The 26,903-nt window shown below is 37.7% G+C and overlaps 1 protein-coding gene across 1 annotated transcript in view; it reads left to right on the forward strand.

Annotated features, from left to right (window-relative positions):
* MSH3 (mutS homolog 3) overlaps positions 1 to 26,903 on the forward strand; it is a 132,534-nt gene that overhangs the window by 90,882 nt on the left and 14,749 nt on the right. Inside the window, exons 19-20 of the mRNA XM_054578546.1 lie at positions 3,409 to 3,520; positions 14,437 to 14,594. Of these exons, the coding sequence (XP_054434521.1) occupies positions 3,409 to 3,520; positions 14,437 to 14,594 (270 nt within the window). The remainder of the gene's footprint in view (positions 1 to 3,408; positions 3,521 to 14,436; positions 14,595 to 26,903) is intronic.

The raw sequence follows: 26,903 nt of genomic DNA on the forward strand, positions 1-26,903 counted from the left end.
TTAGCAAAAACTCTGAGAAGTAAAACTATATTTCTTATTATATCACTGTAAAACTATATGATTCATTCCTAGACTCATCAGAAAATTAACAAACATTTTTAGAGTACCTGCTATAAAAAAGTTTGGTCCCAAATTTTTCAATTTGATGTTTCCCCTGTTTTTGTTTTGTTTTGGCATCTTCCATTATATAGGCAATGTATCAAGAGACCCCTTGGTTTACGTAAGGAGAATTTAAATTTCTATTTTAGGCATGTCTTTCAGAGAGTTGACTTTGGATCAGACAGCCATTGGGTTTTGAATACCAGCTTGGTTATTTATCAGCTGACTTTAAGCAAGTTACTTAACCTCCCTGATCCTCAGTTTGTGCATTGACAAAATAATACCTCTCTCTCAGGGATGTTGGACAGGCTAAATGAGATGAAGATATATGAAACTTCTAAGCAGTACCAGAAAAAAAATAAGCACTTACTAAATAGTAACTATTATTATTAAAAGATGTTTAAATATTCAAAAATCAGAAAGAATGATCTGAACTTAAGGGTTATTAGTATCATTCATACCCATAATTAATTATTTTTAAAAAATCATTTTTAGTTCTCTGTTAATTCACAGTCTTCTTTGTCTCTTAGAATACAATAAGCATAGTTATAAAATCTGTGTTGATAATTCAGATATCTGGAATCCATGTGAGTCTGTTTCTGTTGTCTTTTGTTTCTGCTCATTTTCATTCGTGTATCTCCTTGAATGTCTGGTTGTTTTGATTATTTGTGGGCATTTGTATTTGCCAAATCATTTGTAGAAATAATTTGATGAAGTATTTCGTCTGAAAGAAGGCACCTCAAGACACTTATAACAACTGGCATCAATTAACCCCTATCTTGGTTTGAAATGATTCAAAGATTAAAAAGGCTGCACTTCTTACTTCAGATGTGCTCTTATGCCTGGTGTGTAAGCCTCTAGGTGTCTCAGCCCAGAGCAAAGATGTCCATAGTGCTCATCCTCAGCTTTGCTCTCAGAAATCAACAGATACCCTCCCTGGGACCCTGTTTTAGCCCAGATGTGGGTCTGGTAATTCCTTGCTCTTTTGTTAGTTACCAGGTGCCTTCAAGTAGCTCTTTTCTATACTTTACCCACCTTTGTATTTGTCATCAATGTAATTGTTCCAAATCTTCTATCAATAGATCAATTTCTGGAACTATTGCACATGTTAAAGTACTTTCCAAATTGGATATCATATATTTAGAAAAATCCACCTGAAAAAGCTTAAATGAAAAATCATACCATAGCCTTTAAGTAATGTGATCAGTTTTTTCTTTTTGCAACCATAAAATTGAGTGTAAATAGCCATGGAATAGGAAACTTTTGTCTAAAGTGAATTTTAAACCAGTATTTAAGTATCTGAGGTTTATAATTTTTTTCATAGATTTCCAGCTTGTTTAAAGATTTTAGTGCATTTGAGCTATTGGAGTGAGTTCAAATTGATTATTTGACTTCATCAATTGCAATCTTTTCTTTCTAGTAAGATATTTTATTCACTTTGGGCAAAAGTTCTTATTCTAGGTCTTCCTATTGAATCTGTATTCTGGATATTATACTATTTTACTAACATGGATTATGTTCTGTTTCTCGAGGCAGTTAAAAAGAAAGATGCAATTTTAAAAATATAAAGTAAAATAAATAAATTCATTCAAGTTTAATGTTTCAGTCTTTTGAGGCAGCATCCAGGTTTCCTTAGGTCTTCTTCAATGCCATAGATTTCACCAGCATGATTTTCCTATCTTTTTGCTATAACTGTGCTATCATCTCAGCTCTGTGAATTATCATTTGCTTCTTACTCCATCAGGAAGTGTTTTGTCATTATACAATTTTGATAGCAACAGAGTAAGTCAGTGTAGATTTTAGAGCAGAGCAAATCACTCAAAATTTTATTCTAAAGCGAAAACCTTCCTGGGAAATCACATCAATGTCATGAATATGATATATTGATTTTACTTGGCAGAGCACCTCAGATTTTATTTTAAAACTGATATTGTTTACATATAGTTTAATTTTTTTCTTTTACAGTACATTCATAACCCATCTAGATAAAAATGCTGTTCTTGGAATTATACTCTAAAATTCAAAAACTGTCCATTTCTTGTAATTATAAATGTCTCTTTCCAAAGTTATTTACTCACAAGATAGTTTAGTCACTTTCTTTGGGAAATGTGAGTGTATATTATTAGGGTTTTGTTAGCCAGATATATTGAAGAAGAATTTAAGTAGGAAAGTAGTATTTCTTGGTGGTATAAGCTTGGAAATGTACTTTTATGTGAAAATTCAGTGTCATAGAACTTGAGGAGGTCATCGATAGGGTATTAGGATGAAAATAACCAACAAATAGCCAAGAAATAAATGAAAGATGTTCAACCTTAGTAGTCAGTGAGGTCAAATGAAAACAATGAGATAAACAATTCACTACCACATTATTAAAAATTAGAAATTGACAATACCCAGTTACGTGAAGATAAGAAAACCCAAGTCAACTTTCATATCCTGCTGGTGGGAAAGTAAATTGATACAACTACTCTTATCTATTAAAATTTTAAAAAATGCATGTACTATGACTTAGAAATTCTACTTCAGGAATTTCCTTTAGCTTAGAGAAACACTTGGACATAGGCACATGAACACATGTATAGGGTTGTTCATTGCAGCATTGCTTCCGACAGAGAAAAATCTGAACAGTCTAAATATTCAACAAAAGAGAACAGCTAACTCACTTATGTTAGATCTTCCAAAGGATGCTGAGGATCTAATAGATAGATAAAGCTGTAGGTAAAAACAAATAATAAAGCTTATGAAACAAGACTAGCAAAGCAAAAAACAGTGTTTGTATCAAAAAAAACAAAAGACACCAAAAACTATAGAAAGATGTTTTAATTAGTTGCAATATGAAAATTTTAAGGCTTTCTATCAAGTCCAACACATAATTTATATTAATATAATAATTAAATCTAGAAATGATTTTACATGATTTTCTTTATTATGCTTATTGCTGAAAACGATTTAAATAATAATGATTTGAACTGTAATATTTATTAATGAAAATATGTTAGAGAATAATAGAAATATAAAAAAAATAAAGGGATCTTGTAAAGGTAGATCTCATTAGTAGAGCCATCACAAGATTCTGCTAAAGTTTCTGCTTCAGAGGCCTATTATTATACTTTCCTACCCAATTTTTATTTTATAGTGCAAATTTAATTTTTATACTCAAAGATTTAATCTGGATGTAGGTTCCTAAAGCCCATGTTTAAGGTTTTGTTGTCTGACAGACTGACCGCAGAAATTTTCCATGATATCCTAGAGATTTTTTTAAAGGCTATTTTTCATGCCCATTAAATTATACCATGCTTCTTTTTACAGACCAACTCTACAGGAAGAAAGGAAAATCATAATAAAAAATGGCCGACACCCTGTAATTGATGTGTTATTGGGAGAACAGGATCAGTATGTTCCCAATAGTACAAATTTATCAGTAAGTACTGTATTATGCCCAAAACACATAAAAGGTGATGACATTGATCACAAACTTTTGTATACCAAATGTTTTTTTCAAATTTACCCAGGTTTAACATTGGCTTTAAATAGTTTATTTTTAATTATATTTTATTGATTATGCTATTACAGTTGTCCCAGTTTTCCCACTTTTTCCCTCCTCCACCCATTACCCCCTATTCTCTCAGGCAAGCCCCCCACCACTGTTCATATCCATGGGTCATGTGTGTAAATTCTGTGGCTACTCCTCTCCTATATTGTACTTTACATTCTCATGGCTGTTCTGTAACTACTTGTTTGTACTTCTTAATCCCCTCACGTCTTCACTCATTCCCCAACATTGCTTCCCATCTGGCAACCGTCAAAACTCTCTCCGTATCCATGAATCTGTCTCTGTTCTTGTTTGCTTAGTTTGCTTTTTAGTTTCAGTTGTTGACAGGAGTATATTTATTGACATTTTATTGTTCATTGTTTTGATCTTCTTTTCTTAAATAAGTCCCTTTAATATTTCATATAGTAATGGTTTGGTGATGATGAACTCCTGTAGTCTTTTCTTATCTGGGAAGCTCTTTATCTGCCCTCCAATTCTAAATGATTGCTTTGCTGTGTAGAGCAATCTTGGCTGTAGGTCCCTGCTTTTCATGACTTTGAATATTTCTTCCCAGTCCATTCCAACCTTCAAAGTTTCTTTTGAGAAATCAGCTGACAGTCTTATGGGAATGCCCCTGTAGGTAACTGACTGCTTTTCTCTTGCCACATTTAGGATTTGCTATCTTTTAACCTCTGGTGCTTTAATAATGATGTGTGTTGGAGTGGGTCTCTTTGCAGAGACACTCTGTGCTTCCAGGACTTGTATGTCTATTTCCTTAACCAAATTAGGGAAGCTTTCTTTCATTAGTTTTTCAAATAGATTTCCAATTTCTTTCTCTTTTTCTTCTCTTTTTGGTACTCCTGTGATGTGAATGTTGGAGTGCTTGAAGTTGTCTTAGAGACTGCTTACACTGTCCTTGTGTTTTTTTATTCTTTTTTCTCTTTGCTGTTCTTGTTGGTTGTTTTTTTGTTTCCTTATATTCCAAATCACTGATTTGATTCCCTGCTTCATCCACTCTATTGTTGTTTCCCAGGAAATTTTTCTTTATTTCAATTAATGAATCCTTTGTATCTGACTGGATCTTTTTTATGCTGTTGAGGTCCTCACTAAGTTCATTGAGCATCCTTATAACCAGTGTTTTGAACTCTGCATCTGATAGATTGCTTATCTCCCTTTTATTTAGTTCTTTTTCTGGAAATGTGATCTGTTCTTTAATTTGGGCCATGTTTCTTTTATCTCCTCATTTTGGCAGCCTCCCTATGTTTGTTTTTATGTATTAGGTAGAGCTGCTATGACTCCCTGTCTTAGTAGCATGGCCTAATGAAGTAGGTGTCCTGAAAGGTCCAGTGGCACAGGCTCCCCTATCATCCAAGCCTGGTGCCTGAGGTATACCCTTTGTCTGGGCTGAATACATCCACCTCTTCTAGTTGAGCCTTGATTACTGTTGGCAGGTCAATGGGAGGGACTTACCCAGACCAGTTGGTTGCAAGGACTGGCTGTAACCACTGACCACCGACCTCCACCCTCTGTGGAGGATCAGCTGTGTAGGAGGAGAGTGGTGGTGCCCTTACATGGTCTGTAGCTGTCCAGAGGGTGCACAGGCTCTGGGGTTTCCCAGGTGGTGCAGGCCAATGTCAGCCCTGACCTGTGTTTTGCCTGTGGCCACCCTGCCTGAGCTATAAAGCAATCTGAGATGGCTGCTACTTGTGCTGGGCTTGGAGATTCCCAGGTGAAGCCAAGTTGTGAATTGAGGCTGGCTGCTGCTAGTGCTGGGTTTGGGGCCACTTAACAAAAGGTATGGGGCCGGTGGCTCACTGAGTCTGGCTGTTGCTTGTTTGAGAGGATTTAGGAAGCTGTGAAGCAAGAGCCAAGACCAGCCATTCATATGGAAAAGTTGCTGTTAACAGCTTGGGTGGGCCTCTAAGTTGGGTAGAACAAACGACGTTAGCCAGGTTGATGGAGCCTTAGATATGGCACCTGCCTGCTAGCTCTGTGACTCTGAGGGGAGGCGGTCAGAAAAGGGAAGTGGCCTCTGCCCACCTTTCTGTCTGGGATAAAGCTGTTCCCCACCTCTCACCTTGATGTCAGACACTTCAGTGTCTCCCTGTATACTACTGGTCCCTTTCAAGCTGCTACCCCAATCCTAAAGCTCAGAGGGAGTGAGTCTGAGTAAGTCTGTCTATGGGTTAAGATGAGCTGCCTGGGACTCCATTCTTCCACCAACTCAGTCTCCACTGGTTTTTGCAGTCAGACATTATGGGGACTTATCTTCCTGGCACTGGAACCCTGGGCTGGGGGGCCTGGTGTGGGGATGGGACTCCTCATTCTCAGGATATCCCTCCTGAATTTTTATCCACCACACATGGATGTGGGACTAGCCCATTCTGCATCTCCTCCCCTCCTACCAATCTGGATGGATGTGGTTTCTTAAATTCTGTAGTTGTTGGACTTCCATTCAACTTGATTTCTGACAGTTCTGAGTGATGGTAATTCTATAATTTAGTTGTAATGTTGATGTGGTTGTGCGAGGAGGCAGCCTCAGCTGCCATCTTGACCAGAAGTCCCCTGTAGTTTTATATTTACTGCTAAATATGGAATTGGTGCTATTTCCAGTGAAAGATGTTCTTAGAGGGACAGATTTAGCAACTAATGGATTAGTCTTAATTAATTATCCTACATAACCCAGTAAAAATAATTTTACATTTATAAATGCCCACATTTACATTTATAAATGTCCTTATGCTAATGGAATGGAATCATACCATGGTTTTGCAAATTCCTATTCACGTATTGTGTTCTATGCTTTGGTGTTTCACTGTAGTCAACGGTTCTGTGAAAGAATCAGAGATGCTCAGCTGATTTCAGTAAGGAGAATTTTTGTCATTTGTGTTAGACTTCTCTTACTGAGCATTAATGATCCTAAATATTCATTTAACACATACTTTTACTGAGTGTCTGTTTAGCTCCAGGTAGTGAAGCAGGTGTTAGGACAGAGAGTTGTAAGCAAGTCAGAGATACTCCTTGCCCTCAGAGAGCTTGTGGTGTAGCAGAGAAAATGAGCTATTACAAAGTAATTCTGGAATGAGTCATGTCCATGGCTGGATGGAGTGGGACGGCAAGAGACTCACCATACTCAGAATGGTGTGCAATTTAAAACTTACAAATTGTTTATTCCTGGAATTTTCTGTAATATTTTTGGACCTTGGTTGGTCTCGGGGAATTGAAACCATGGAAAGTGAAACCATGGATAAGGGGAACTACTGTACTAACAAGAGAGTGATTGAAGCTGGGGGAAAAAGTGAACTTTTGGGAGGGGGTGTACATAGAGTTACATTCTCAAAGATAAATATAGCCGTATGCTAATTAAAGTGGTAAGGGTAATTTTGTTCTGTAATATTGCAATAGGGTAAAGAGTCCAGCATGAACTGCACTCATCTTCAATTTGTGTAGAGTGACTGGGCATTTTAAAGGTAGAATGAGAGAACAAGGATGGGGATTCGGGGGATGTGGGGTGTGAGGAGCAGATTTAAGAAAGTGGAAACATAAGAAGCAGGAAAGGGGTTTGGTTAATAGGAAACCTGTCTGGTTTTACTAACTGACAACTGGTGTTTGTACCTTCCCACAGGGACTGGGAAAGAACTGTTTGTATTTCAAAGAGATGGTTCTCCTGTCCTTGAGAACTCAGTTTTAGGTGGCAGAAGACTTACGTCTCAAAGGGGCAGAGAAAGATTTATAATTGCAAGCTTTCTGAAGTAACTGGTCCAAGGGAAGGTTCAGGGGCCCCTCTGCCTAATCACTGGGTTTTGGCTGGGACAGTCAGTAAATTCTCCTGGCAGTGGTGTATTTTCTCAGGCAGGCACTTGAAGGGCAGCTGGCGACACCCTACGGATGTGGTCTTGGGTTGTTTGTTTGGTCTTTCAGTGTGGAGGGTAAATGAAATGCTTTGTTCTGAGAAGGTGCAGCTTTTACAGGTCAAATTTGAGGCTTGACTAAAGTTTGGTCAAAGAGAGAGGCTTTTCCAACATAGAATAAGTTAATCTGGTGATGAGATCAAAGAATTAATATGTAGGGCATAGTTAAGTGAGAGAGGCCTTATCAAAGAATGAGATGTGTTGGTTTAAGATTTCAGAGGTTATGTTCTTCTGGACGATGGCGGGATCCTGGGCAGGGCCACAGAGAGTAGGAGATCAAGGAAGAAGTTTGGGAAAGGTCCATGTAAATATTGAAATCATCTAAGATACCTGTAAGATTTGTAGTGGAAGATGAAGGTTGTCCAGACATCAGGTTTCAAGGGATGGAGACCGGTGACCTGGAGGTCTGTAGATGTCTGCACTGAGACAAGTAGGAATGGGAAAGCCCTAAAGGAACAGACGCGGGAGGATCTCTGAACCCTGAGATGCTGATGGTAGGATGTGGTACAAGTCTCAGCCTCCAAATGAGAGCGGGTAACAGCCAGGTTTCAGTTTAAGCCAGTGTATGAAGGAAATGTTAAATATGGAGGTTAGCAACATAGAAGTATTTGGGAATTTTTCAGAGGATAGTGGAAAAATTAAAATGTAAGGGAACGGTTGGAAATTAGATCAAAGAAAAGAAGCCAAGAACATCAGGAGGGTTGAGAATTTAACAGTCATCTTGGGCTGTGACCAAGGATGACCAAGATGTGCACTTGGTGACTTTGGCAAGCCACAAGGGTCCTAAGTGGCGGGCAATGCTTTGAATTACATCTAGTTTAATGTTACATTTTGATACTGTACAGAGACTTTTGGTGGTATATAACCCAATCCCCAATGTCTATAAACTTTTTCATTCTCATTAGGGATTTTGTAAATTACTTAATTTATCAAAAGAAGTTAATAAGTACTAATGCTTTTATTGTCTTTTAAAAGAAGATTATGTGAACATAAGAATTTTTAGTTCCCATAATACCAGTAGGTAGAGCTTTTCTTGAGAAAGTAATATGGTTGCAACATTTAGTACCTTGGTTTATATTTTACTTATAAATCACTTAAACATCATTTCTGGTTACTGTTCCTATCCCCCATCACATCAACCAGCTTGACTCCAGTATTACTCTTGACATTGATTTTTTTTTTCTTTCATTTATCCTTTTTCGTTTTTCCTCTTTTCTTCTTTTTAAAAAACAATCTATTATACTACTTAATAAAGCCAGATTCAAGAGATCAAAGTAGCTTTTGCCTAGTTACAGGAATGTTTTAAAGAAACATTAACCTCTTCTATTAAAATTTTTACAAAATAAATGCAGTGATATATTTCAGCAAGCACCTCAGAATGTTCCAGAATATTCAATTCTTTTACATATGCTTTTTCTAACTTGAGTAGGAGTTGATATAGAACTGTTGCTATGGTGAAGTGCATTCTATTTTGCAGGGTAAAAAGGGATAGTGTTAAAAAGAACTTACTATGTAAAACTCAATTTAAAATATTTTTTAAGTGTTAATTATAAAATATACCCTGAAATAATTTTCTGAAAGTCAAATGACATTGTTGCTTTTGATAATCATGTAATTTTAAGCAATGGTCTTTCTTACATGTAATTAGAAGTATACTTTTCTGGATTTTGTATTACATGAACTTATTATAGTGCTTCTGAACAAGCCAACTTTCTGCCCACTTTCCCTCTCTTGGTTTTAAGAACACTTTTTTTTTCCTCATTACACAATCTTGTATTTATTTATGAGTTTTTGTCAGCATTATTTTATGAACATTTTGTTCTTATGGATTTTGACACTTACTTTGTCAGTATTGTGCTTGATGTCAGGCTTACAAAGAAGAAAGGGATAAGCAGGCTTTAGCTGTGGGGGAGGCGGGGAAGTCCTAGCTTGGGGGGTGCGTAGAGGGGTCGAGAAAAAAGGAAAAGAAAAAGAAAAAAACTGATAGTCACATACAGCAGTGTGGTGATTGCTGGGGGTGTGGGTTGGAGAGATGGGGGAGGGGATAGGGGAGATAAATGACAGATGTTGGCTTGACTCGGGGTGGTGCGCACACAACACTGTGGAGATGATGTGCTGTGGAACTGTGCACCTGACACCTGTATACTTTTGTTAACTAGTGTCATCCCAATAGATGCAATAGAGTTAAAAATAAGAAGTATAACATACCTCCTTAATCTGGCGAGAGATGTACACAATTACCATAACACCAATAGAATACTTTAAAAGACTATGAGGGAACTGAAAAATTGACAACAGCCTTCACAGAAATTTCAAAAGAGAGGATATTTAAATGGTCAATAAACAGACTAACATTATTCTGGTCCTTCTATAGGAGGTTTCCTGGCAGGAATATAGCAAAGAACCAAATAGAAAGGAACCGTGACTTTGAGGCGCTTGTGGGACATTAAGTGGAAATTTAATGTAAGGGTGGGTAGAATGACCGGGGACGGGGGTGGGGGGGCGCGCAGGCCAGAGTTACGGGGTTTCCAGTGCTCACAGTGTACGTACGGGGAATTTAAGTTCTGGACCAGTCACTAAACAGACTGTACAAAAAGGTAAGCACAGCTGTGGAAAAGCCCTCTCAGGCACTAACACTGGAGGAATAGTTTCACCGAAAGTAGGAGTAAATGCAGAGACCTTTTCAAGAATCTCTTAAACATTTTCCCTATCTTATTTTTAGAATTTAGAGTTGCAGTTTAATCTGAACATGAAAAAAATAAAAATAAAAATACAGTGGTAACAAGGTGCTATTGTGTATTCCTTCCTATCCTTTAAGACGTAACCCTGCCTCATCTTCTAGGAAACCTTGTTTGATTTCTCCAAAAGGACTTGAAAGGAATGCCCTTTTAAACCCTGTTTTTATTCCTTTCCCTTATTCTCCCTGTGCAATCCGGGTATTTGTAGACTTAGCAACCGCTGGCTCTTCCCACCTCCCCCTTGCCCACCCCCAGGCCCTCCTGTGCTCTGCATCGCAGGGCTTTCCCTGACATGCCCCATCGTCCTCCCGCTTGAATGAATGCTTCAATCCCAGCCACAGAGGCCCAGGCTACTGTACCTCCGGGCCTCGGCAGATGGTATTCCCTCACACACACCCACACTCCACCTCACTCTCCTGCTTATTCTGTAAGTCTTGTTTTGGATGTCGCCCCTTGCACTAAGCCTTCTCTAACCTGCGCTGGGAGGGGTACCCCTATCGCGTACCTAAGCAATCTGTGTTCTTCCTCATTTGAGTACTTATCCCACTAAATTAGAATGCCTTTTTTTTTTTTCCTTTGGCTTGTGGTTCCCAGGGAACTGTGGGCTTGAAGAGAACAGGGAATATGTCTCCCCAAGTTCAGTGATAATCCCACCATCAGTCACACGGTTCTCTAGCAGGTTCTCTGGCACGTAGCAGGGACCCAGTCAGATTTGTTAAGTAAACAAGGATTAGCTGGAAGCCTCGAGCCATCTCCAAGTCTCACTTTAAACTTCTTGTCTTGTTTTCCTTTACAAAATACTATTTTTCAGGATGTTATGTAGGCATTTTACAGTTTACAGAATCATTATACTGTACAGCTAGAGGGGAAATCAGAGGTCATTAGTGTAACCACCTCTTCATACTGGCGAGTTAAACTAAGACCCAGAGGGCGAGCTGACCTGCCAGAGGCCACTCTCGTTGGGTACTCTTGAACCGTTTTGCAGCACAGAAAGTATTCTGTGGTGAGCCAGTGCTGGCCAGCCTTTCACGCTGCAGCACACGTGGGAAGTGATAATATTTTGATGGCACACTAGAATAAAAGGAGAAGAAGAAGGTTGCTCAGGACAAAAGGAGGTTGCCCCACCTGCCACCTGGAGGGTTAGGAGGTCAGCATCGTGGCACACCTGTAGCCTGTGATGCTACTTGGGAGATGCCACTGTAGCCCACTGCAGTCTCAGGATTGTTTGTTTATTCAACTAAATGATTTTCTAATGGGTAGATTTGGTTTTTATAGCAATTAAAGTTGGGATTTTTAGTTTGTGTTTTTTAAATATAAAAAATACAAAATTTACCTTATTGGGAGAGGAAAAGGGAAAAGTGTGGTTAACAGTTTCTCAATTTGTGGAAGGGAAGAAAATCAGTCAAATGTGCAAAGCAGCAAGATTCCCAGGAAGCACTGGAATGCTGTGGGTCTCTATGGCCGCAGGTAAATCCAGAGCCTGGATGCTTGAGAGTAGGACTGGGTGGACGCTGGGTAGACCTTAGGTGCCTCAGTCCCTAGCACTGTGTGTGGCACATCATAGGTAAAGACGAGGGAGCATGGGAGGGGGCAAAGGATCACAACCTTCTCATTTGCTCCCTTTTCCCTCAGTAAATACTTCTAGCCTCCTCAGACATGCTTGCTTTGGCTATGTAAAAGTTAAGACTCATTACAATAATATTCATAAGCTGTTGACCCTTTGCATCTGTACTACCAAGCAGAACAACAATACTGCTATGCCATAAAATATATCTGAGTTTTAAACTTAATTTAATTCCGTGGCTGGGTTATTCTCATAGATTTTGTTATAAATGTGTTTTTCACATAGCATCATATTTCGATCATTGCATCATATTGTTAAAAATTGGAGGAAATATTAATGGCATTTGAACATTGTATTCTGTCACTTCTGAGGTGCCCTTTCTTCCTGCTTCTGAAACAGTGAGGGAGAAAAAGGGCATTTTGTGTGACACTTTTTAAAGTGTTCTGACCTGGCTGCGGTCTCTGCCCAGAATGGTCCCCTTCTCTCTTCCGGTCGCTTACCCATCTCTGTTGACTGAACTCTTTCTTACTCATCCTTCAAGATCCCAAATATACCTCTGCCCCTTTCGAGTCTTCAGCATCACTCTGGTCAGATATGATCTCTTTCTATTCTAGCATTTTCTTGTTCTGTTTTTTAAGTTTTTGTCACATACCACTTTCTGGTACACAGGTGTAGTAGCGGGACAGTGCCTGACGGTGACAGGTGATGTAAATTCAAATCCCGGTCTGCCATTACTTTACTGTCATCTTGGGTGGGCCACCGTACTTGAGGTTTCTCACATATAGTTTTTTCATCTATAAAATGAGGGGGTTGGGCTGAGTGACAAGTGGTGCTTAGTGGAATGTAAATTGGGCAGCATCCAGGCAGGGGAGGACTTGGACCCTTACCTTAGCACTTCAGCCTGTACTCTCCAGCCTCACTCTCCCCCACAGTGTTTGTAGTTCACCTTAGGTTAAAAGTGTAAGGATTTGGCTCAGAGTTTGGCGGAGGCTTTCACTAGAGTGTCTCTTACAATAACCCGCCATTGATTGACATTTCAGGGAATAAAACACTTTGAAACTGCCAAACTTTTTCAGTAGTCTGTAGCTACTATAAAAATAGTTCTACCATGATTCCTTTTTAAAGATAGATGTTAATATCTGTACCTGTCAAGGGAGAAAGCTTTTTTTTTTTGCAGAAAATTAGCTGATGCCCAAGTCTTGCTATTAATATATGACTTTTTTTTTTAAATCTCTGCTGTGCACCTCCTGATTTAGGGATCTTCTGACTGACTGTCATTCTGATATACTCAGTGGTAGACCCAGGGGGGGACCCTGAGCTAGGGCAGCTCTTCTCTTATTTACCACTGACTATATTTTCATGTCACTGAGAAAACCTCCCCTACCCGCCCCCCGCCCCCCGAACTGTTGCTTTGAAACATCCGTTAGAGGATAATCTTCACTTAACACCCCAGTTCTGCTAATGGAGTAGCTCTGCATTACTGGGCAAGGTCCTTAACTTCTCTAAGCTCTGCTTCTCACTTGTGATAGAGGAATACAGTAATATTAGTAATAGAGTAGTGCTGAACTTTTATACTAAAAGATCTTGCTAAATTCATTTATTGATTCTAGTAGATTTCTTTAGATCTGGGAACACAATCATGGCATATAGGAATAATGACAGTTACATGATTTTCTTTCCAATTCTTATACCTTCTATTTTCTTTTCCTGCATTTTTTTAATGAATGGAAATGAAATTTTATCAAATACTTTTTCTGTTATCATTGGAGGCCATATTATTTATCTTCTTTATTCTATTAATGTGGTGAGTTATTGATTGGCTATTGAAGTTTTACATATATATGTATGGATAAAATTTACCTGCAATTTTTCTGTCTTGTAGTATACTTGTCACTTTTTGGTATCAAGATTATGTTGGCCTTCTGAAATGATTTGGGAAGAGTTCCCCCTTGTTCTCTTCTCTAGAAGAGTATCGGTGCTATGTCTTTCTTACATGTTTACAAAAATTCAGTGGAGAAGTCATCTGGGTATGGAGTTTTTCTTGGGGAAGTGCTTTTAATTACAGATTTAATTTCTTTAATAGATATAGAAGTATTCATAGTTTTATTTCTTGTGTCATTTTTTTGCCAGTTAAAAAAATTATTTTATTTAAAATTTAAAAATCTTTTGTTATGCCCATCCAAATTTGGGTGTTGGCAGTTAGACATATAATACCTGTCAGTTTAAGATAGACAAGTAGAACTTCATAGATTTTAAATGTAAGCAGTACAAAAAGCACACATGCAGGCAGATGAATGACTATTTAGTGAGAAAGCCATAGCAGTTATCCAGTTTAGGTTGCTTCTTGTTATTTCTTTTCTTCTTCTTATGCCTAGAAACAACTGTGTGTGCTGCTAAGAATTCACTTCTCTGCAGTACACAGACTGGGTTGAAGACAGAGGGGTCCTCTTCCCCCCTGTGATATGTACTCAGTGAATATTAATTACCACAGAACAATCTTTGGCCTAATACATTCCCATTTATGGAATCAGTTGTAAATATTACATAAGGGCGCCTCTGATACAATAGTGAAATTGCTTTTTAACTTTCCAGGGGGACTCAGAGAGAGTAATGATAATTACTGGACCAAACATGGGTGGAAAGAGCTCCTACATAAAACAAGTTGCACTGATTACTATCATGGCTCAGATTGGCTCCTATGTTCCTGCAGAGGAAGCGACCATTGGAATTGTGGATGGCATTTTCACGAGGTAAAAGTGTTACTTCTATTTGAATGTATTTCTGAATTATATCAAGCCCACGTTGTCACATGAATTTTCTTTTTATGTACATACTTAAATGAACAGATATGCACTTAAAATATTTAGAACTTGGGAGCTTAAAGAAATCATTTCATCATATATATTAATACTAGGATAGGTGTAGGAGATCATTTTGTCCAGTAGTTTTCAAGTTATTTTTAAGTTACACAATTCTTACTTTCAAGAAAATCTTATGTAGCAGGTTAGTATTTAAACAGATAAAAGCAGGGGTGGAAGGCTTGGGGAGTTGGCTGCTGGGCTGTGTAGAGCACAGTCTGAAGTCTACTGCGTTCTCCCTGTGTTGTAGGTGGGAACTGAGAACAGACTGGAAAAGGCACTGGCCCAAGATAATTTCTCATATTCTTTTTACTGTAAGGTCATTGCATGCAACTGACTAGGGCTTAACTCTCAATATATAAGCCTAAATTTCATACCATATTACAAATATGGGTGAAATATCCTGGTCTCACTAACTAGAATTCATAGTTTAATCTATTTATACAGATTTATCAATTTAGATTTATCAGTTTAAAAAATTTTTAAAACATAGTTATAGTTGGTATACAATATTATATTAGTTGTACTAGCTTCAGGTGTACAAAATAGTGGTTTGACATTTTTATCCTTTACAATGTAAGCATTGCACAAGTTCTAGTAATCTGTTACTTCAAACTTCTCTCCACCTTTTTTTCAAAAAATTTTCTTTAATTACAGTTGAGATTTAATACTATGTTACTTTCAGTTGTATAGCATAGTGGTTAGACATTATATTTGTTAGTTCTTAAACTATTATTTGTACTTCTTACATTACAGTTTTAGAAATAAGTGAATATAGCTCATATTGTATAGTCAAGCTAGGTGTATAGAGTGTTCAATTTTCTGTCCGGCTTCATATTTATTTAATATTTGACTTGGAATCACATCAGAACATATCACATGCTAATGTTGATGTACTTGAATACTTGAAAGCTTGGTTTTTAATCTGAAAGTGAAAAAAATGAAGCAACCTAAATTCTGTTTGATGCCATATCACCAAAGAGATGTTATTTCAATCTTCATACATTTGTAAATTAACTCTACATGAGAAATTTAAAGACTCTTTTTTCAGTTTTTAAAGTTGTAATTAATCTTCTGTTTTGTAAGAAAAGTGCACTAGGTATTTTATTTTGGTTATATTACTAGGGAGGATGAACAATTTAATAAAGATAAAAAGAGAAAAATAGAAAAACAAGGAAAAAACTTCATGAGTAATGTAAGGTGTCTGAAAGAGAATCTTCTTAGTGAGGGGAATACCAGTTAGGAAGGTTTTTAGATACCAGTAATAGAAAACAAAATGAAGGCTAACTTTTCTTATAAAACAAGAAGGCTTGAGGTCGGCAGCTGCTTCTGCTCTTTCAGCGACTCTGCCACACCCTTGGCCTTTCTCTCACTGAAAGGACCCTCCTGCTGGGTTTTTTTTCCCTGTTCAAATGTCCCAAAGATGTTTTGTTCAAGATCTCACTCAGATGCCTCCTCCTTCATGAAGTCTTCCTTGAGTCCCATAGCTAGAATTAATTTCTCATCATTTCTGTACGTCCACCTTACATGTGTTTTTCCTCTTTTAAAGCTCTTACCATCTTTAGTTTTATAGTCATTTGGGTACATGTTACCCCTGCTATTGAGTTGTCTTTTCCCAGAAGATGAGCTTCCGGTTTTGTGCATTTCTCTTCCCCCTCTTAAGCTAGAACTTTGCTTTGTTCATGCATAACAACACTCTAGGACAGGGCTATTGAATGAATTGACCCTTCATTCAAGATCAGGCAAGAAGATATTAATCTCATAGACAGTGGAGATGTGTGGGTAGGAGCATGGTATGGCCAGAGGTACAGTTTAGGTCTTGGGAAGATAAAAATCTGGCAACACTATGAAAGACAGACTCTAAGATGGGACAATGTAATGTAGCCGCCCTTGGGGAGATCCTGAGCGTCTTCATTAGATGGATGGAAATAGAAGTGGATGGAGGACAGAGGAGAGACATTGTAGGGTGAGAATTGACAGGACTTGGCAACTACAATGGATGAGGAAAAACAGATGAAGAATTAGAGATGAAGATTAAGGCACAAGCTGAGGTGACCAAGAGATGAGAATGGTGGTGCTTCTGGTAACACTGGGAAATTTGGGAGGAGGATCTGATTTCAGAAGTAATCTTAACTTGTAACACGTGGCACAGAAATGAGGCTGTTCCGTGATGAGATGACCGTTACATTTCCATGTCAGAGTAGAAACCACAGCGGTATTAGGAGACTGCAGCAGTGGCAGTGCCATTCCTCTTGTTACTCAGGAAGTGGCCAGGAGGGAATGTGCTGGCAGAGAACACGGGCCTGTCCTCCATGCCGAGGGAGTGGTGACATGCCTTTATCTCACGTACCAGGAGCAGCTGCAAGGAGCTAGAGCAATTGCTAGTCACTGTGGAAAAGAAGAACTAAGCTTATTTAAACCCTGCCAGTGCCAAATTCATTGTTTCAGGATAGTAGTATTCATTCTGAATTAACTCCTTCAAACACATCTGTTTATCCAGCTCCTTGGGGATACACTTCACTTGATCTTAGCCAAAAGGCCGAGAAGCGATCTTGGGGATACATTTCAGTTAGCCAGTCCTGGTGGGCCCATGAGGAGGTAGTGAAAGGATATTCTTGTTACAATGCATGAAAAAGAGCTGGTTACAAAGCTTGGCATCCTGTATAAGCCCACTTTTGTTTGAGAAATTATATATGTAAATATATGCAGAGAAAACCATCTAGATAGAAAGCTATATTCCAGAGTATCATGAGGAATAGGAGATTATGGTGACTTTCCTTTTGTTCCTAAATATTTTTAAAATTTGAAATAAACATGTAACAAAAATACAATCTCCCCCTCCACTCCACCCCCGGGTTAATTAACTAAGAGCAGTATCAGTCAAAATGAGTTTTATAGGAGTCCAGTGAAATGCTTATATGGTCACTGTCTGTGAGCACTTGTTGTCCAGGGCACATTTCTTTTTCCTATAGTGGCATAGAATCTGGCGTTCTAAGATTTAAACCTTCTTAGATACTTCACCATATCAGACTTTTCCAAAAAGTTTTTAAATTCAGCCTCTAATCTAATTCTCTCTTCTTCAGGAATCGATGGTTTTTTTTCTGGACCATTATACAAGATTGTTGTCTTTACTTTTCATAACAGAAACACTACCATTTGCACATCTAAGACAATGACTTTTAACCTTTGAATTTTTAATGGTGTTTTAAAAAAAATTACTGACACATGAATTCTACCCTCAGTTGGCCTGGGGCGGGGTCAGGAAGTTGAACTTTACAAGTTTCCATATGGTTTTGAAGTGTAGCCAAGGTTGAGAAGCATTTCCCTGACCCCTTGCTGGAGAGCTCCGTTGTTTAATTACAAAAGTAATAGATGCTTATTATGGAAGTGATTTAACAGTACAGTAGAGTATAAGGTGAAACATTCACCTTCTCCTCAGGTCAACAGCTTTTAATGATGCTTTGTATAACTGTTTACAAATTTACAGGTATACATAAATCCTCTCTTTTTAAAATGGTATTATACTAAGCATTACTACTATGTATCTTGATTTTATTTCCTAATATGTCTAGGATTACTTCCTAGTAATCCTTTTGGCTAAGATCAAGTGTAGCGCCTAACACGGGGGGCAGCGGGGGGACATCCCTCTGTTCATACAGATCAGTCTTGCACCTTTCAGTGGCTGCAGTGCGTCTGCTGTGGAGAGATCCCTGGTCTCTCTCACCTCCGAGAGCTGCCCCAGGACGCACTGCTGTGGCACAGGGCCCTGTTCCCTGTCCCTCCCCTCCTCGTCGCCCTCTCTTCCTGGTCGGAAAGGAGTCCGTGTGGCCCACATGCAGTCCTAGCTCTAGGATCTTTACTAGGATGTGGTTTAATAGTATGCCCTCCTATTTTTCATTTTTTATTATGAAATATTTCACACATAACAGTCTCCATGTAGTTTCCACCCTACTAAAGAAATAGAGAATTGCCAGTCCAACCCAACCCTCCGGCCTCCCTGACTCTCCTCTCCACCCCACCCTGAGTAGCTGCCCTTCTTGACTCTGGTTTTCAGCCCATGAATTTCTCTGTATTTTCACTGTGTAGGTATCGATTTTGAAACAATACATAGAATTATTGGTATGCTTTTAAACTTTATATGTACCATATTGCACTATGTATTCTTCTGCAAGTGACTTTTTCCCCCTAAGTATTATATTTATGAAATTTATCTGTATGGATACGTGCAATTCTAGTCCACTCATTTTTTTCTCTAATGATAATATTCCATTGTATGTATATATTATAGTTTATTTATGTTCCTTGATTGATATTTAACATGATTCAAATTTGTTGCAAGTAGCGTCTTAATACTCGCCTTACACACACCTAGTGCGCATAAATGAGTTTTCTGAATCTAGGCGTTAGCTAGGCACAGGACTATGAAGTGTAAGGAATGTGTACCTTTCTTCTTCAAAAAGGCTGGACCAGTTTAGAATCCTGCCAGCCATGTATAAAGGTTTGTCTTTGTGCTTTAGAATTGGAGTAGGAAATACCCACTTGATGACATTTCTATATTTTCTCCAAAATTTCTCATAAGGATATTTTTATTTCTGTTGCTTAATGTGTTTTGAAGTGCCATCTGATAAGTGACTTTTTGTTAATGCGAAGGAGCTTCCTTCTCCGCCTGTGCATGCTGTGCCTGTTTACAGAGATTTCAAATGGCTTATTGGCCTTCCCTGCCAAACCACCGGGCCTCTTGTTATCACCAAGGGCTGCTTCCTTTTTAATTCCTTTTGGTCTTGGCTGCCAAGAAGGCAAGAGCTAAATTCAAGGCTCAGGTGTGGAAGCAAATCTGTGTTGGTTTTTCTCTCTCTTATTGCATGGGAATATGTCTGTAGCGTGTCTTAGAACAGCTGCATCAGAATCAGAGATGCTTGTTAAGAAGGCTGCTTTCTAAGGCCTATCACAGATCCATTAAATTGGCATCTTCAAGGTGAGACCAAAAAATTAGCATTTTAAAAGCTCATGCTAAATTTGCTGTCTTACATTTGAGAATCTTCTGTATGGCTTATAATCCTAGTTTCATAGTCATTATACTTCTTCCATTATAAATATATTGTTATTCCAAATCACTCCAAATCCTTTTTGGGCACCATGAAAAAAAACATTAAAAAATATTTTATATGCATAAAATTTGGCTCCAGACTGAATCTTTAAATTGGTTATTTTTGTATTATTGATTGGACATTTACAACAGTAGGTTTAAATTCATGCATTCATTAATAATCACTGAGTGCCTACTATGTGCTGTGCATTGTCCTATAAGAAGTATAAATAAATGCATGAAAAGCTGTGAACAGAAAACTTTAGGAATCTTTTTTTTCTAAATGTTTTAACCTCATATGATACTTTTCCTGAATAAGAAGCACTTCTTTTTAAAGGTAGAATTCTGGCAGACATGCACATTTGCCTCTAATTAGTATATTTATATCAGTATATTGTGATATATATACTCCTCAGTGAACTGTTTCTAGACACATATTTCTAAGAATCATTACCATCTTTGAATACATCACTGAAAAAAGATCTGTTGTTTATTATCCTGATAAATGCAAACTTAAACCTCATTCCACTTTTTAGACATAGTAATTAAGTGTTAGAAAAGCAATGAATTATTAAGTTCTGGTTTTTAAAAAACAAAACAATTGGCTTCTCTAAGCATAATTTATTTCTATTTATGTCAATTAAATGTTGGTAGAAAGGGGTTTTTACATTAAGTGGTCCCTGGTTAATAATTTTCATGCCACGCCACCCGTGTACACTCTCTCTTACTGCACCCAGCTTCAGGAGTGCTGTATAATCAGAATGGCACCAGTGTGCTTATTTTGAGAGAAAATTGGAAGGCAATAGGCATTCAAATGCTTAAATTATGTTAAATGTTTGCCTTTGTGTGGCTAACTGATTTTTTTTGACTATTTTAGTTTACTTCACCAAATATTGATTGAACATCTACAGTGGGGTATTTGTACTCCATTAAAAAACACATAGCTTCCTGGGCAGAAAGAAAACATACTGAATCAGTGCATATTTTTTACTTGGTAGTCAATACCATCACTAAGATCCATATTATAAGTGATATTTTGCCACATGAGTAGGCTGTTACGAATTTTATTGACATCAGAAATGTTACCTTATGAATGTTTCTGTGGTTTATTTAGCTCTTGTAGCCGTATCATAGCCAACAAGAGATATCTTACTTCATCTTTTTGATAGGAGATGGTTGTATGAATTTAATGCCTCATAGTTGGAGTTTATGAATGTAATGCCTCATGGTTGGATTTTAAGTGTAGACACCAGGCAGGTCCCCTCAATAAAGATCCCCTGGAGATACTGTTATAATTGGTATGATGAAGGAAACCTTTGGACTCGGTATTCAAAACCTAAATCTGAAATATATCCAGATTTAGGAGCCATTGTTCAATTTCAATTCTTGACATTTTATAGAAGGAAAAACAGAGAGACTGTGATTTGCTTCAGCTCATAGTGTGAATTCAATTATAAAGTTGCATCCTCAGGTTGTGTTGTGTTCCCCTCTGTTGATCTTATTAATTACTCTGATTAATCTTATCCTTCCTTTGATAGCCTTAATTATTTGTGATTTTCACAGATACAGTTAAGACTGGTAAAGAGCATTTGCTCTGCTAATTCTTTTCTTTTGAAATTCTTGGGGCTTTCCTATAGGGCGGACTGGTAGATGTGTTAGAGAATGATTTGCCCCCTCAGTACATTGTGGGTTTCCTTTGGTGGGAAAACACCTGTCTGTGTCCTTCATGAATGGTCTGCATGTGCTTCATAGATGATTCCAGTAAACACTGTTTCTTGTGAGCCAATACAAGTAAGGCATTTTCCTGGATTGCTCTCTTGATTTCCAGTAATGTTTCAATTAAAATGGAAAGACTTCTACAGTGGTTTTGCTTGGTTATATTTGCAGTTCAGTGTTACAGCTTTGACAAGTTGACTTTATATTCTGTAGGGTGATTTGATTGCAACTATTCCTAGAAACAGTGGTATTAGAGGAGCAAAAACTATTTTTTTGGTCTATTATAACAATTTAATTGCTGCTAATAAAGTATTTTTGATATTGCTGAAAGAAAGCTAGTTACTTAACCTGGTAATTACCTTGTCTTAATGTAAGGATATGGTAGACTACAAAGTGTTCTTAAATGTATCATTTGTGATTTTTTTTAAAAAAGATTTTTTTCTAAATACACGGTAGTGCATATTCATTGTGCAAAATTTAAAACCACTGAAAAGCTCAAAAAGGAGAAAAATTAAGTCACCTGTAATTTTACCACCTGCAAATCATTTTTATTTAGATACATGGCCTTCCAGGCTTTTAAAAATGTACCCATATAGTGATAAATCATATGTTATTTCATTCCATTTCTGGTTATTAATGGTTATGTTTCATTAAATGATGTTCAGATCAACTACTTCACATTTTTATACCTTTTAAATACCATGCGCTATCTTCACATCTTTTAAAAATGGTATCCTTTTGCAGCTTTTTCTCTTCTTAGACTTTACATTTTGTTGCTTTTCTTCCATACTTACACCATCCTTCTCAAAAGTTAGAGTACTTTGTTAATCAGGAGATTATTTTTCTTTTGTAAAATTTATTTAATATACCAAAAAAAAAAAATACCAAAACACAAAACCCCAAGAAATGTAGAAACCCCTCCTGGACAGAATTCTGCAAAATTTTTTTAGCAAAGTGGAGTGACTAGGAGATCTTTAATTTCAAAAATAATACAAAATAAGCTAACTTAGAAACCCTTCTATACAAAGCACTTAGAAGACAAACAGGGTATGATTCCACTTATATGAGGAACCTAGAATATACAAATTCATAGAGACAGAAAGTAGAATCGTGGTTACCAGGGGCGGGGGCAGGGGAGAGGAGACTGGGGAGTTGTTTTTTTAATGGGCACAGAGTCTCTGCCTGGGATGATGAAGTTCTGCTAACGGATAGTGGTGATGGCAGTACAACCTTGTGAAGGTGCTTAATACCACAGAGTTATACACTTAAACATGGTAAATTTTATTTATATCAAAAACCAACAGTTATTTTAAAAGCAATTAAAGTATGTCAGAACTGATGCAATACAGATAATCGTTGCCTCTATTTAACAGTTTGGATATTTCATCTCCAATTACTTACATTATTTAGTGTGAACCCCGCACCCCCGTTAATTGCAGTATTTCTCCCTCCTCTTAGTTTTTTTCTTGCATAAGTCCCGGAGGTTGTGCTTTGAAGGGCCGGAGGCCCACTTCATTTGCTCTAGGTTAGCAATATCCAGAATGTCATCTCAAAATATCAAGGTCTCATAAAAACAAACTCTTGTTCAATATTCATGAAAATAATCTTGAATTTAGAAAATGATTTCAAAAAATTATTTTATTTCCTCCATTAATGCTTTATTAAGCTTTATTGACCTATATAAAGTTATAGGCAAGGAGGGAATGGGGGATTAGAAAGATTAGTCAGCTGCCACTCCTAAAAATATCACTGATTTTTTTTTTCTTAATCACATAACCTTAACCTGTCTACCTAGAGCAAACTAATTCTATGATGAAACCTAAAGAATGAATTTTTCATTATATTTGAATATAAATAAAAGACAGAATGCTAATAATGATGTTATGTTCTGGAATTCTTTAAATCTCTAACCTATTTTGACATTTGAAAAATTTCAGACTCATTGTTCAGTAATATGTCTCATAGTGCTTGTTCAGTTAATAAAAAATTACAAACTTTAACTAATTAATGTTAATTAATTCATATCCTACCTTGCTCCAAAAACTTATTTCAGGCAGTTTGCTGGGTTATATACTATAGAGCAAAATACTGTAAGAGTAATATGGTATCCAGAGACATTGGATCAAGGAGAAATAAGGATAGAAATGTAAGATAAAGTCAAGGTTGCTGTTTGGTATTATAAAATGTTATACAGCTGTGTCCTGGTAACAAAAATGAAAAGGATTCTTTTTTCTTTTTGTTATTGGTTGTTTTTTGCTTCCTTATGTTCCAAATCACTGATTTGATTCTCGGATTTATCCACTCTACTGTTGTTAACCTGTAAGTTCTTTATTTCAATTACTGTATCCTTCATTTCTGACTGGATCTTTTTTATGCTGTTGAGGTCCTCACTAAGTTCCTTGAGCATCCTTATAACCAGTGTTTTAAACTCTGCATCTGATAGATTGTTTATCTCCATTTGGTTTAGTTCTTTTTCTGGAGTTTTGATCTGTCCTTTCATTTGAGCCATGCTTCTTTGTCTCCTCATTTTGGCAGCCTCCCTGTGTTTGTTTCTATGTAGAGCTGCTTTGACGCCATGTCTTGGTAGTGTGGCCCAATGAAGGTGTCCTGCAGGGTCCAGTTGCACAGCCTCCCTTATCAGCCAAAACGAGGTTATTATACGCAGCCTCTGGGACAACTTCAAGCATTCCACCATTCACATTGTACGGGTGCCAGCAGGAGAAGAGAAAGAGCAAGAAATTGGAAATCTATTTGAAAAATTAATGAAAGAAAACTTCCCTAATTTCGTGAAGGAAATAGACATGCAAGTCCAGGAAACATAGAGAGTCCCATACAAGATGGATGCAGAGGCCCAGTCCAACAATCATAATTAAAATGCCAAAGGTTAAAGATAAAGAGAAAATCTTAAAAGCAGCAAGGGAAAAGCAGACAGTTACCTACAAAGGAGTTCCCATGAGACTGTGAGCTGATTTCTCAAAAGAAACTTTGCAGGCAAGAAGGGACTGGCAAGAAATCAAAGTCATGAAAAGCAGGGACCTACAGCCAAGATTGCTGTACCCAGCAAAGCTATCATTTAGAATTGAAAGGCAGATAAAGAGCTTCCCAGACAAGAAAGAAACTAAAGGAGTTCCTCATCACCAAACCATAATTATATGAAATGTTTAAAGGGACTTATTTAAGAAAAGAAGATAAAAACTATGAACAATAAAATAGCAATAAATACACTTCTGTCGAACCTAAAAAGCAAACTAAGCAAACAAGAAAAACAGAAACCATGGATGGAGAGGATTTTGATGGTTGCCAGATGGGAGGGCGCCTGAGGGGAACGGGTGAAGAGGTGAGAGGATTAAGAAGTAGAAATAGGTAGTTACAGAATAGCCATAGGGGTGTAGAGTGCAGTATAGGAAATGGAGTAGCCAAAGTCCTTACACACATGACCCAATGGATGTGAACAATGGTGGGGAGATTGCCTGAGGGAGTAGGTGGTGCTGAGTGGAGGGAGGCAAAAGGAGAAAAATTGGGACAATTGTAATAGCATAGTCAATAAAGTATAATTAAAAAAAGATGAAAAGGAAAATGTGTTAAGTGATAAAATTCTGTGTCCATCAAGAGTCATATTAAGGCATTATATTGTTGAAATTTATTGGAAAAATAAACATGCTATATATTTCTTAAGAGAAGTTAACAGAAAATATTTTTTACCAATAAACAGCTTCCCCAGTTATGAACACACACTTCCCCAGTGGCCCCAGCGACTGGTTCATGAGCCAGTATTGCCTCAGCATCTCCTGGGCTGCATTTCTCCTTTATCATCAGGTGCTATGGAAAATAGAATTGTAATAGAAAACGTGTTGGCTCTGAATACAAATGGTCCTGCAGGGTTTTAAGAGTCTCGAAGAGCCCCCTTGGGATGGGGAAAAGGGCCTAATAATGCTGGGTTTTCAACCAAATCAGCTTTTCTTTTATCTCATCTGCAGAGTGAATTTCTTTGCAAAATTTCATTCGAACCAAGAATTTAGTAGCTAAAAACACAGTTGAAAACCACTGGCCTGACTGTAGAGCTGGGAGCATTGCCTCATAAGATCCTCTGAAATCTGGCCTGGCCTCCTAAAGGACAGAAACCCTGAAATACCACAAGGCACAGCAGTATCATGAACTGTTGCTATGCACATGTGTCAGCACCATGTACATAAAGTCCCCCCCTGCCTGTCTAGAGATTAAATTTCATCTGTACTGCTTCGTCTCTTTATGGTTTCTATTTTTACATTAAACTTTTAAATCCATATAAATTTATTTTGGAATATTGTTTAGTAGAGACACACTTTTTTTTTTCTGAAATAACCAATTAGCTAGCATCTTTTTTATTGATTCATCATTCATCCTTTCTTTCTGATTTGAAATCTCACCTTTGAATATTTCTCCCAAAGAGCATTCTCCAATTCCTGACATTGCCAGTGAGACCACTCTGTTACTGTTGGGTTTCTAGGAAGCACTTAACGACAATACTCAAAACTATTGCATTGAAATCTCATCCAGTGCTTGCTTGTTATTCTAATTCTTAAGAATCATGACCCCGCCCCCCCCGAATATTTGCCTTACCAGAGCTATTTTATTATCAGCCTAAGATTTGTTCTTTTTGCCAGCTCACAACCTGTCAAGAATAAACCCAGTCAGTGTTAAATGGCAGTCAAACACGATTCTGAACAATTCAGAGTGGCTGCAGAGATGGGAAACTGTATGGCTCTTGCTTTGCGGCAGGGGACATATTAGTAAACATTGAAAATGAAGGCGTAAATAACAGTGTTTGAACTTTGAAACAGTAGCCTGACTGCTTCTAAGCTCGCAGCATTTCATAAATTATGCCATGTAGCCATTGATTTTAAAATGGATAAAAGTGACAGCAGTGTTGCTGAAGCCATACCAGCCCCGTCACAGATGCCAAGTGCCACCGGTCACTAGAGTGGCCCTCCTCAGGCTCCGCCGTCTTGGGGTCCCTTGCAGGTCCTACCCCCCCGCCCCCCCGCCCCCCGCCCCGCCAGACAGGGCTCCAGCCACAGGAGGTGTGAGCCGCTTTTCCTCCTGAAATCAAAGGTACATCATGCTTCTGTAGGTCACTTGTGAACTGTTGCAACAAAACTGCATTGATAAAGGTACTTTGCTGAGAAAATAGTTACTGGAATTCAAAAAGGTGGGTCCAGTGTTGAAAATCTGAATTCTAGGTTTTACTATTACCTGCATAACATTGAGTGAGTGTTACCTAAATATTCTTTTATTTTTTCAGGTTCTTTTTGTACTAAATGGATGTTTTTCCAGATGTGTTCGACAGATCAAATGTGTTCTATCGTCACAAGGTGCTCCGTAGGAAGTTGTAGGGGTTCATGGTTAAATGTTAGAGAAAG

This window comes from Pteronotus mesoamericanus, unplaced genomic scaffold (genome assembly GCF_021234165.1).
Source record: "Pteronotus mesoamericanus isolate MK-2021 breed Mesoamerican mustached bat unplaced genomic scaffold, CSHL_Meso_final contig_50, whole genome shotgun sequence".
Classification (NCBI taxonomy): Eukaryota; Metazoa; Chordata; class Mammalia; order Chiroptera; family Mormoopidae; genus Pteronotus; species Pteronotus mesoamericanus.